This window comes from Phoxinus phoxinus, assembly GCF_949152265.1.
Source record: "Phoxinus phoxinus genome assembly, chromosome: 14".
NCBI classification, from domain to species: Eukaryota; Metazoa; Chordata; class Actinopteri; order Cypriniformes; family Leuciscidae; genus Phoxinus; species Phoxinus phoxinus.
Genome location: NC_136889.1, coordinates 32,312,111 through 32,325,327, shown reverse-complemented (window position 1 = coordinate 32,325,327; position 13,217 = coordinate 32,312,111). Strand labels below are relative to the sequence as shown.

Below are 13,217 nucleotides of genomic sequence, written 5' to 3'. Positions count from 1 at the left end.
AAAACACGGTTTGAAATCGCTGGTGTTTCTGACGTCACAAACTACCTTGTAACCAATCAGATCAACGTGTGATCGCCAACCAGTGGATCTGAGTGATTGGAGTGGAATTTACATTCAAGCTATTTTTAAGGCACAAAGAAAAAAAAATGTCAAGGAAAAAACATTTAAATATGTAATTTTCAAAGCTGAGTTTTAAGGGATAAGATTATTGACTACAGGGGGACTTTAAAGTACGGTGGAGTACCATAGCACTGCCAACTTTTTTCAGCTTTTGTGAGTGAGAAGGTTCACACCAGCATCATTCAGCCATACATTCTCAAAGCTGCTGACAGTCCTTTGAAAGATTTTTCCAGCTATGACAATACACTCCAAAAGAACATGAGGCAAATCTTACCTCTGCAATTCAAAATGAGATAAGCAGTTACTTTTGAAAGCGAGCAAAGCCATCTTCAAAAGTACATACCTCTCCATCCTAAAAAATGAAAGGAGTGAAAATACATGAAGGGGCCAGGGCAAAAAACATAACTTTGCTAAGAGGTACAAGGCATTACATGCACAAGCAGAAAAGGAAAATAATGTGAAATAAACAGCCACAGTGTTTATAAATGTCCTATATCTCTAAACAGTGAGTCTGAAAGAAATAGTGCCAAGTCAGGCAAACTGAGTTAGTGAACTGAGAACTATGACAAAGACGGTGATTGACTTTCTAATAAACATTTCTGAGCAAATGTCATGCTCAGCTTGAAGCCGAGGAGGTGCTTTTATCTTGTTAGTATAATTGAACAGATTAGATCAGATTAGTACATTAAACACATTCCAAAACATGGTGGACTGGAATGACTGGATTTACAAAGTCCTTTGTGTTTTACTTATCAGTTTTTAAAGACTTTTTAAAGAATGGTCTGGTAATAAGATAAAATATTTCAAATATCAAGTCACTCCTAATCTGATGTGACATTAATAGGTGGAATTTATTTGAATGGGCCAAAACGGAAAGATCCAAGATTCTGGTACTTACAACTCCAGGTATTTCACAGGCCGTTTCCCTGTCATTCTGCTCCGGGTCGCAGTAGATTCTGAGTTTTTGAATCTCAAACTGTTCAAGAAGAGGGAAAGAGTACAAAATACAGGTAGTTTTAGAAAAATCAAGGCCTGGGGCTGTGGGGAAGGGGAAAGGTGCTCCCTGTTACATATAAAACACATTTGGTGTCAACATGACATGGTGTCTGCTTTTCCACAAGAACACTGCTGTGTTGCACATGTTGAAAATGTTCCATGATACGTTTATTCTTTGGCAAAAGATCACAAACACACACACACACACATTCCAATAACCTCCAATATTCCTTCATACAATTATATTATTAGCTTTGTCATCATTTTGTTTGTAGTCCAAAAAAAGAATTGAAGGCAATCAAGTTGAGATATATGACACACACACAATTATATTAAAGGGGCTATATGTAAAAATTCAGAAACTCTTGTTATTAGCGACACCAGTGGCTGTTAAGTGAACTGCAGCCAGCATCGTATTGCTAACATAGTGTACAAGCACCTGAATGTGATTCAAGGCCCGATATACTCAGTGAAGATTTTTTTTGCTCTTGACTTAGAAGTAAAAACAAGTTAGAAATAACCTTAGCAGCGATATATGTTTAGATGAATAGGTAAATATGTGTTTCACATTTTCCTCTCAATAACAAAATAAACACAAAAATGACAGTGTTGAGAAAATAGCAGTTAAGAAAGCTGATCAAAATGATGTTTATATGTTTGCACCAGCTCATGTCGACAGATGAGGTAATGAAAATAACACTGTTATGATAGTTTGATTATAAAGTATATTCAAGACTATATATATATATATATCTGGCTATTTGATACTATAGTTTGAATTAATATATTTACTTTGCTTGACAAAGTAGCTGCGTTTCCATTACAGATTTGCGCAAAACTTTTGCTATATTTTCTAAACGGCTTTATCCAGCCACTGCACTAGCCATTATTTTTTATCAAAGGAGACGTAGGCGTGTTATCCAAGCATTAATGGCAAGCAAAGCCTCTTATACTTGGGACGGCACGTATGAGAAGTTTCTCCCTCCTATCTGCTTCAAGGTCTTGATAAATTGCGGCATTTCTTTATGGTTAAGAATCCAGAATTCCTGTAATACTTTTTGTCTTTTATGAGTTTAATGAAGAACTGTCTCGTCTTCTGTCCAAACATTCCTCGTCATCTTTAAAGAACGATCAACTTTTACGTACGTCAGGTGACCTGTAAATGCGGAAAAGCTATTTCAATGGCAGTTTTGTGAAATAATCCTTTCAAATTGCCTGAAACCCATCTCATGCAAGCGTAAAAACTTTTTTGCAGTATATGGGAGTTTTTGCGAACTTGATGTGTTTCCATTGGGCGTAGGCTATTTTCAATTCGCAATTTCAATTTGCAAAATTTTTAAGGGTAATGGAAATGTGGCTAATGATATTACAGTAAAGAATAGCTCTTTCTGCATTATCCTGAACATTGTATAAGCATTCGTTTCATGTGTCATTCGCGGGAGCGCACCTAAACGTAACTTCTTTTTTTTTCTTAAAAATCAGTCCACAGGCTTTCAAAGACCAGCTAGGAAGTTGGGGAAGGTCTATTTTTTTTAAAATGTTGTTACAAGCTGTTCAAGTATCTGCAATAAAAAAAGCGAATATTACATTACAATTCTTATATATAGCCCCTTTAATGTTAGGATTCCCTTATAACAGTGTTAGCTAAGCTAACTTCAACAATCAAAAAACAAAACAATAAAACTCTAAATTCTCCTACTCTTGGATTCACTTAAATGGACAGGCATCACCTCAACATCACATCTCCACAGCACCAGCCAGTGTATTCAGTGAGAAAATATATTTTATTGGTGCTTATAGCAGGCAATAACTTACACTACTTGAGTAAGATATTGAGTGATTATTTGTCATTTAGTAATTCAATATAATGGAATACAATGTATACAAGTTTAAGCAAGTCTAACATAACCACAGAGTGCTTCACTAACAAAAATAATATAATAACAGTAACTACAGAGTAACAACATAACAGTGAAACTCTGTAAAATGAGATCCAAGAAGTCATTAACATACTTACAGGTACAGTTGTTTCTTTGCTGACGTACTTCCCAACCTGTGTTTTTCCGTTAATAAAAATACCATCAGGAGGCTCTAGTGCCAAGGTTTCAATTTCCAGATCATCGACGTACAGAGTGACGTCTTCCTCTGTTACTAGAAGACGCAGCTGATGCCATTTCTCATCAAATAGTTTCTATAAAATACATAAAACATAGCAGAATGCAGATGATGGTCTTTAACATTACATTTTTACATTAGTACATTTAGTTTATATACCATAAATGGGAGTTTATGAGGAAGATAAGAACGTCTTAGTAAACTGTTATTCAGTAGCATTGGCATCATAAAAGAAGGATTTATGTAAACGTTAAATAATAAACATACTAGGGCTCTCTGTCACTCAACTTTGGGTGCTCATAATTGAAATACTAAGGAATCATTCCATAAAGTGTATCGGAGAGAATATAAACTAAACGGAAAAGATCAAGTTTATGATGTATAAAAATGGTTTCAGTATTTCTTTTCCAAATTCCAGCAACTTTTTATCCATATGGGACTAGTAAGTCTGGTATCCAATTTACTTGGCTGCCATGGGCAGTGAGTCCACTGTTAAGGGATGTTCTGTGTGAAATTTGTCTGAAATTGTAGTATCCCTTCTAAAACCAGCTTAGGCACACTTTGATTTTCAGGCTGGATAAGTGCTGATATAGCTCATGGACCAAAACATCAACCAGCATCAGCATGGTCTTTTTGGTGAATCTAGTGAAGCAGAACCATTTAGAGATAGCACATCAATTGAGGATCCCAAGCATCCAAAACACAACATGTAGTATGCTGGTGATGATCAGCATGGATTTTCTAGGTGTATGCCACTATGCCATGGAAATTTGAACTGGTGGAGAATGAACGATTACACTTTATTTTGATGGTTTAGACATTCTACTAACTATAGTAAAATTTGGAACGTCATGTCATCTAACATTTGGAACTACATGTCAACTAATATTCATTCAAGTATTTGTAGACTGTAGTTGACTGTTATGTTAGGGTTAGGTGTTAAGGTTTAGGTATGTTGAATACGTTGACATGTCGTTACTTATAGTCCGTAGAATGTCTGTTGGGGACCATCCATATAAAGTGGTGGAAGCGGATATTAAGCAGACTGTCTACTTATGGCGCTTTTCCATTACCAGTACCAGCTCAACTCAACTCGACTTGACTCGCCTCGGCTCGCGTTTCGCTCCGTTTTCCATTGCAGATAGTACCTCCACAATAGTACCTGGTCGTCATAGCGACGTGACACACACCCGCTACCTACACACACACAGGACAATGGAGGAAATCGAGTGTATGCTGCTTTACATAATATTAGTAATGGGTATATCACGCAGTCCCTGGCAAAACTATTTAAAAATGTTGGGGTTATTCAGGATACTCCGTCTGGCGCGTGCAATGATGATGCATTGAATAGTGACGATTCTCTCTGACCAATCAGCAGTCTGCCGTGTTTTCACGTCACGTTTTAGTATCGCCTCAGCTCGCTTAGAACCTCGCCGAAGGTGATACGAAAAAAAGTACCTGGAAGCAGGTACCGGTACAACTTTTACACAGTTGAAAACCAAACAAAGGCGAGTCTAGTCGAGTCGAGGCGAGCTGAGGCGAGCTGGTACTGTGTAGTGGAAAAGCGCCATAATACTCTAATGAGAGTTAGCTGCAAAGTTACTCAAAGGTAGTAGAATGTCTAAAGTGGATCATCAAAATAAAGTGTTTCCGAATTAACTGATGGATTTGACTAATTAGCACACAGAGTTCATGAATTTGTATCAGTGTTCTTTTCTCGTGCTCTGTATTTACCTTAGCAGGTGATTTTGTGAAGACCACAGTTTGAGTTCCGCTTGGTGTACTGCTGGTTGTGGTGGTGAATATCACTGTTCTGTCCAGACCATTTAGAGTTACAGCCATTTGAGGCTTTTCATCCTTAGTCTGTATACGCCATAGATCCCAGTCCTCCATAACCACAGAGCCTTTGTACTTCAGCGTAGCCACAAAAACATAGGATGGAGGAAGTCCGCCTGGAAATAACATCCTACGGACATTAAGATGAAAATGATGTTTCAAATCAAACAGAGTATTATTGCAAGGACAGAGAAGCTTGATACCATAAATACCTTTACCTAGTGCTCTCACTCAGGTCAACTCGGGATGTCACCTGGTAGGCTTTGCTGCCATAAAATGATCCTTGTGTCTTTTTGGCTTTTTTAGCCAAGTTGAGATAGAGAAGAATGTCAAATCCTTTCGCATCCCGAGAATTAAATGGAATCTTTGTTGGACATACAGTCTCTATAGTACATTAAATAGAGAAAACAAGGTAAATTGCCACACTGCAACAAATAATGCCTTAATCGGAATTAGGCTAACTAAGCAATACCCTATCATTCCCCTGCCTTGAATTTGATTTGATATTAATATCCCAAGAAATATGTGCACAGTGAGAAAAAATGGCTGAAAAGGGTTAAATATTTATGGAATGAGGTGGTTTATTTTATTTGGCTTGAAGACTAGTCTAAAAAAATCGTAGGAATACCTTGGAGTGAGACACTGGACATTGTGCAAATATGCAGTCCGACTGAAGAATGTCCCCGCCATTGGAAATACCAGACAAAAGATGACCTCTTCTATCATAAAGTGCCTTAATCATTAACTTTTCCAGTGTCCGGAAAGACTTTCTATCATGAGTTTCAGGAGTCTTAGCAAACTTTTATGGAGGCCTGATATCTGTTTTTATTTTTGCTTTTTAACAAGTCTGTCTGGAGGTAATCCATTGTAAGAACAGAATAGCGCCTTGGGAAATATGCTTCCTCCCCATTTCAAGAATTGAGGTTGATCAACTGGCATTTGATCACTTCTTTTCCACCACTGTTACACTTAATATTGTGCTACTTCTGCTTTACTCCAAGTCATACCTTGCAGTAATGAAATAATTTTGGTTGGAGGGAACTATACAAACTTGACATTTGCATCTGCCAAACTTGGATTAAATGTGTACACGCATCTCAGAATTACTGGCCTTTTGCAGAACTTTCAAACAATCCGACTGGCTTGTTTGTAAGCTTGCTAGAAATTGATGTCACAATCTCTGAAACGTGCTCAGCAATGCATGATCCTAATTTCACACTTTTAGAAAATTTATAGCCACCTTGGTGAACTCATAACACCTGGATGTTGTAGGACATAAATCAAACTGTAATTCGTGCATTGAGGCGAGAGGCACCAAATTATGCATGCAGCTCAAACATGGAGATGCCATAAACCTGTCTACATGGGTACATGACATGCTAAAGCAACAAAGTCGTGCTCCCCTGCTGAAGCTCGAGGCCATAAAACTGTATAATTTCAATGTGACACCTGTGAAAAATATTATACAAATGAGTGAGATATGAAAGCCTAGAGACATAGATGAACATGGAGGCTTACCTTCGCACAGCTTCTGCCTAATAACTTCACGGATCTTTGCAATAGCTTTATAGTCTTCCACAGAAAAAACATAGGCTGAGGATGGTTTGTTGGCAATGGCCCTGAGCTCTGCCTCCTCGGTCTCAGACCCGACGCCAATTGCGAAGAGAATTATCCCCTTTTTCCTTGCAGCTTCTGCAGCTGCCAGCACTTCATCTTGTGACTTCCCATCCGTCAGAACCACAGCAATTTTTGCAATGCCATTCGGACCTCGCTCGGACAGGGCAAAGAGTTTGTCATTGGCAAACTTGATAGCCTTCCCTGTGTGTGTGTTTCCACCCATGTATTCTATGGACTCCATGGCCTTGATGAGGTTATTGCTTGAGAAATGTTTTCCCAGGGGTATATGTAAGAAGGGGTCGTCGCTATATTGCACCACCCCAACCTGGGTGAACTTCTGACCGATGTTGAAGCTCATGGTGATATTCATCAGCCACCGTTTGACAATCTCAAAGTTTATGTCATCCACACTCCATGATCCATCGAGTATGAATACTAAATCACTTGGTGCTGTCCTACAACCTGAAATTGAGGAACGAATACAAGATTTTGCACAGCGTGAGTTGACCATTGGACCAAGGCACATTTTGGACACTTGACTCCAATGTTCTATCTTTATTGTTTCTATGTTTGTGGTAATGGTTATGTTATTAAAGTATTGACAATCTGTCTCATGTTCCCAATTGGATGACCAAATAGCTCTAAAGAAGTTGCAGAAATTGTTACATTTGCTCTGCATTAAGACAGCCACAATGACCACTGCATCATTAGATCATGTTATTATCAATAGTCTCCATGCAACATTCACTAATGAAGATGAAAGAAGCACGCTTACTTAATCTCATGTCCTCATCTTGTGCTGTGCAAAACAAGTGAAGGAGCATGAAGTAAAGACACCAAAACACAAAATGCATGGATCTCATTTTGCAACCCATGTTCCTGAAGTACCAAGCTCCAGTTTAGCACCTGAAGAGAAATGAAGATAAGACATGCATTTCTTAGATGTCTTCACATGAATGCCATTGGATTTGCAGATGTTTAGTTTTTATAGTTTTGTTAAATGAATAACATGCTTTTTGTAATCAATGTAAACATCTCAACCAAAACAATTGAGAAGATGCAGTTTTTTTGCATTTGTTGCGCACAGGATATAATGCGGTTAATTCGGTACATGCTAACAAAGATAGTTGTGCATTTCTAGGCCTGGCTATGAAAACCACAGAATGGAAATTATGGTAGTGTGTAACCTGTTTGTGCAACTGGAATGAGAAACAGGCATATTTTGCAATACTTCTCTATCATTTGAGCATCAAGTAATCACTTAGGCCTAAATGTCCTTTTCAAAAAGCAAAAATCAAGCTTATGGTGAGACACCTTAAAATGGATTTTGGATCAAATGTGAAGTTTATGGAGCTTGTATGTAAAGCTTACAATTTTATAAAATAAAGTTTCCTCCATTCATCTGTTAAAACGTATTACTTGAATTGTAAAGGTTCTTGTCCTTATTCCAAGTTTGTTTTATGCTTTTGGGCGTTGTGTTGTCATGGCAACAAAGTTGTAAAAATGCATAGAACTTTACACAGAAAAGTAACATTATTCTCACTACAAACATGTCAAAGTGCATATTGTTTACATTTTGTGGCTATGCTATTGCAGCAGTAAGCATTTTTATGTTTGCCCCATTCACTCCAAATTTACTTTTGTAATAATCAACATTATGCCACAAGTGCTGTCGATTGAGCTTAAACTGTATTGAACGCTAAGTAGTCTAGTTGGGTGAATTTATTATTGGTGTTATTATTTTAGCCTAACAATCTCATCAAGTAGAATCATGTTCAGAACAGTTCTTCATCTAACTCTGACTTCTGGAAACTGTGTGCTGTTTCCAGCAAGAGAAAGAACTGCAGACATTATAAAAAAAACACCGTAATAAATGAAGACCAGATATGCTCCCTTTGGAAGGGGTGGGGGTGTTTTTTGGCCTACTGATTGCTGCGGTCAAACAAAGATTCCCAATGCAAGTTACCATCCTCACCAGCTGAGAGATCATGAGCATGACTGGAACACGAGTGAAACTTTTATATATCCTTCAACCTTGACTAGTTATGTGACTGGGGTTTTCCAGTCTTTGACCTGGAGGTATATCAGAAGACAGCCATGGTAGAAATAGTCTTAGCACAACTACGGATTGTTGGCTAAACGTCTGATGCATGAGGCACACAAAATGGGAACCACTTTAGGAGTTTTGAAAGTTGTCATCTGATTGGTTGAATTGTGTGTCGTGTTCTTTAACGGTCCGCCTGGAAACAAAGCCGTTGTGGCGACAAATGCCCTCATCGAAGAAGAACACCATAGTTTTTGTACCTGGCAATGAGCTCTAATCAGGATCAACTAAATGCTGAAAATAAAATCCATGGATTTTCAGAAGTATGTGAAGTTTGTGGCTCCATTGTTGCAGGAAACTTGCCAAACGTTCTTGAATGAATAATTTATTATTCATGCACGCTGGTCTGTTATCCTAGGGACATTCATACCCCTAAACATGACGCGGAACAAAACAAACTGTGATTGGTTGCTTTACATGTCAGTCAGACGTCTTCTTGGGCAGTCCTTGGCCAATGAAAGCTGCAATGGAGTCCAGACCTTCTGCTGTCAGTCTGAAGGTCTAGCTACGAGAGACTATGGTATAACTAGCCCTCACTCCAGTGCTTTGCAGAGTCCAGCACAAGGGGAGGTATGTGGAATGCTCCATTATTTTCACGAGCATGTCTGCATGCTAAGCACCCAAGCCCACGCCTCCCCACACACTATTCCTTGGAACTGGTTATCTTTCTGCCAGAGAAATCATTGCTCTGGACAATGACCAAGCTCAAGTTCATGTGACAAAGCCAAAGCAACTTTAGACCAAAAAAAAAAAATACTGTGCAGAATGAATTTGAATTGACTATTTGGTAATGCACCATTACTCTCACGGAATTAATGACTACAAGTCTCGCACAAAAACTGGAAAGACGTGTGTCTGCCAGTCTCAACCTCTAACCATATGGCTTTTCTCTGCACCATGACCTACTCATTGACCTTGGAAGTTATTGGGGACCTCCAGACAGTTTATGGTTCCCCAGGTCAAGATGAAGGAGACTTTGGAACGGTAATGTAGCTGGAATGCAACGCGTTTAAACATTCTCTGCTACCAAAAGGAATTTCCCCCTTAAATTTAGCCGAATGTATCCTCCGCATGTATCTTCCAAAACATGACATTTAAATCTCAGTGGAATTTTAGCACAAGTAATTCATCGTGTTTGTAGTGATACTTGTTTAAGATTTATTTCACATTGATGGGTTTTGTCCAACTGGATGTGGGAGGCAGGAAACTCTTGTTGAACAGCTGATTCCTCCCTGTCCTCCAGATGAGGCGTTAACCTCTCCGTATTTTAGGTGGGAAAGCTGCCAAATATGTATGCTTTATTTAGTCGGTTTCCCAGGAAAGGCATGTTTCATGTAGCTCTAATTTCGCTCCACATCTGTAGTTACTCTTGATTTATTGTGTATGGCTTGTCTTGGATCAGTTATCTTCATGTTTTCTAACTGGCAGCCATTGTCTTAGTAAAACCTTTCTGCCTGTTTTCCATTGCACAGCTATAAATGTGCTATTGTAATCCAGTGGTTTTCAATACCAAAATCAACAACTGCTGTAAGGCATGTTCAATTAGTTTGCCAACATGAGGGGAAAATAAATGGGGGGCCAAGTTCCTCAGGCTCCAATGGAATAGCCAAAACATTATATCAGAGAGACCGCTGAAACGATTTCACATAATCAAGACCGTAAAGGCAACAGTCTACCAAGGACAGAGCTGTTACGAGGGAGTTTCCACCAAGTTACGTACGTGATCAAAATACATGTCTTACGGAGTTTGTTAGAGAATCTCCCTTTTGAGCGCTTTCCAGCTCTTCTGTGCAGCCTTTTTTAATCATAGCTGTTACCCAAACAAGGAAACACAACTCGTATGAGTTAAAGAAGGCTATATTGTTTCTTAACTTAACTTTCTTAACATAACTTGTCTGCACATTTACCCGTGAACCGGCTGCCGGACAAAGCCCTGTTAAATAATTCCATTCATTCTTCACTTGTGACAGTGGCGCAAGTCAGGAACTGATAACCATTTCTTATATATTTACGATGCATGATCAAAGATGTGCAAAGCTTTTAGAAAGGACAAAGCATGTGAGATTCTATGCACATGCAGTTTTCTCTTGCATCTTTTTTTTATAGATGTTTTCAAAAAGAAACACATTAACTCAACCCTCCATAGACAATAATGCACACCACCATCAAATGAAAAAAAAAAGGTTTTCAAGAAGCCCTGGATGAATTTCAAACAAGCATTTCTTTAATGACCTAACCTGTTGGGGTAGCCTTCAGATAATGAGATGTGAAACAGTATCTTCTACATGCTGGTTGCAGCCAGAGGAAAAATTGCAAACACCACAACAATAAAGAGAATCAATGCATCGTAACAGTTAATAAAAAAGAAAGACAAAGATTTACCAGAATTGGATGTGCACGGAGCTGGAGTCTTATTGAATAAAATCCCCCTTACTCACTCTGTCTGGTGTCCCATGGTCAGGGTTGTGCAAAGCACAGGGTTGGAGGAGGTGGGTTTGAGGAGGCTACAGAGTTGCAGATGTGAGCCTGCCCTCTCCATTCACCTTCCAACTCACTCTCTCTCTCACTCTCTCTCTCTCTCTCTCTCTCTCTCTCTCTCTCTCTCTCTCTCTCTCTCTCTCTCTCTCTCTCTCTCTCTCTCTCTCTCTCTCTCTCTCTCTCTCTCTCCCTCTCTCCCTCTCTCTCTCTCTCTCTCTCTCTCTCCCTCTCCCTCTTGGTTACAGAGGTTGAAATAAGACGCAGATAAGGAGAACTTCACTAAATAGAAGAGAGGAGTCAGCCCCCTTTTTGTGGAAGCAAAAGGAAAATTATAGTAATTCCAATATTCTTCCAAGGTTTGGATTGTGTATGACAGCAGACAGGATAAATATTGTGAAGGGGGCTTTAGGAATCAGCCAGAAGATTAGATAAGGGAACATGCTTTCACATTCTCTGAGTCTAATTTGCGAGGTCAAAGGTTGTTGCCTGTTTGTTGCTTTGTACAGTAGTGTGTTGTTGTTCATTTTTGGACAATTTTCCTTCAGTGTGCGTGTGTGTGGTCTTTTGTAAGTCGTTGATAATGATGGAGGAATTCTATGTGGAGGAATTCTATGCTTTTGACTGTAAACTGCAATACAACTGTTTTGTTTTTTGGTAAATTTGCAGTTGGCAGTGCATGAATATAGTGAAACATTTGATATATTAGGACCCACATCTTGTTTAGACATCAGAAGCAGTTTTATACATAATACAATTTATCCTCTCCAAAATGCCATAATTATTGAGGTAGATATATTTTTGAAAACAAGAAATGTCTAATATTGAAAAACTCATGGATTTGGAAGCTGAAACAAAAATAGCATTTTGTGGTTTTAGCACTAAAAGTAACCTATGTGCTTGGCTTATTATGATTTTTCCAGAACATCTTTATGTTCTTCTCTACTATATTGTGCACAAAGTTTTCTTGGCCTAATCTTTTAAATACTCTCTTAAATTGGATCATTTCAACCATGTTATTCGTATTTTATGTGGAACAGTGCAGGATTGTAAATCAAATATAATCAAATGTAGTCAGTCATTTTAGATTCAAAATCAGAAATATTTGGAACCTCATCCACAGTTATTATTATGTAATTGTGACCAATCCTTAATAAATGCTATTTAGTGTCAGGGTTGAGGAATAAAATCTAATGAATGCAATGCATACTGACTTTATATAGTTACCTCATGAATAGTTCACCCAAATGAAAATGTTATGTCAAACCCGTTTGACTTTCTTTATTCTCTGGAATGGTGTATACTAGAATATACTTTTAAATATCCCTTATACAGCGACTTCAGCAGTTTATAGTATTAAAACTGCAAAAAAACAAGGTTATACGAATATGACTTGTGTGCTAGGCTATATTCCAATTATTCTGAAACTATATGATGTGGTTGGAACAGACCGTTATTGATATTTGCTGATAACTGTCCAGTGGACTGCTAAAGCCAGACTGTCTAAGTGAATTACCTTGAAATCTTGACCAGTCTGATTCATGACAGTTCGGTTCGGTTCCTCAAACATACCTGGACTACATTTATGGGTATTACTACAATTATATGAGTTTAACAGCAGTCATCACTATGAGCTGTGACTGTAAGGAAGAGTAGTCTGTGCATGCGTGAACATTCTTAATTGTATTTATTTATTTATTAATTTTTTGCACAGAAGGAAGAAAGTGAATAATGACTCTTGTTGTGTGAACAATTCCTTTTAAATTTGGTAGGTAATGCGTTTTAACAATGAACAAGTTCTATTCTTCTCCCTTCCATAGAGATACAGAGTTTCCAACAACTGAATTTCTAAGAAATATACACCCACATCCTCTTGGATTCATTCTCGTCACTGTCATCATGTTCTTCAAACCCACCTAAGCTTTCGCAGGAAGCAAATTAAACACGTCTC

At 38.3% G+C, this 13,217-nt stretch overlaps 1 protein-coding gene across 2 annotated transcripts in view; it reads right to left on the bottom strand.

Moving 5' to 3' along the window:
- Positions 1–11,295, bottom strand: part of col21a1 (collagen, type XXI, alpha 1) — a 76,025-nt gene extending 64,730 nt beyond the window's left edge. The window contains exons 1-7 of one of the 2 annotated variants that reach the window (XM_079634683.1): positions 11,174–11,295; positions 7,463–7,593; positions 6,589–7,149; positions 5,289–5,454; positions 4,969–5,200; positions 3,134–3,307; positions 1,019–1,096 (exon numbers count right to left, since the gene is read on the bottom strand). In XM_079634683.1, the coding sequence (XP_079490809.1) occupies positions 1,019–1,096; positions 3,134–3,307; positions 4,969–5,200; positions 5,289–5,454; positions 6,589–7,149; positions 7,463–7,562 (1,311 nt within the window). In that variant the 5' untranslated portion in view covers positions 7,563–7,593; positions 11,174–11,295. The remainder of the gene's footprint in view (positions 1–1,018; positions 1,097–3,133; positions 3,308–4,968; positions 5,201–5,288; positions 5,455–6,588; positions 7,150–7,462; positions 7,594–11,173) is intronic. The other variant, XM_079634684.1, reaches the window with a different exon arrangement.
- Positions 11,296–13,217: the final 1,922 nt, after the last annotated feature.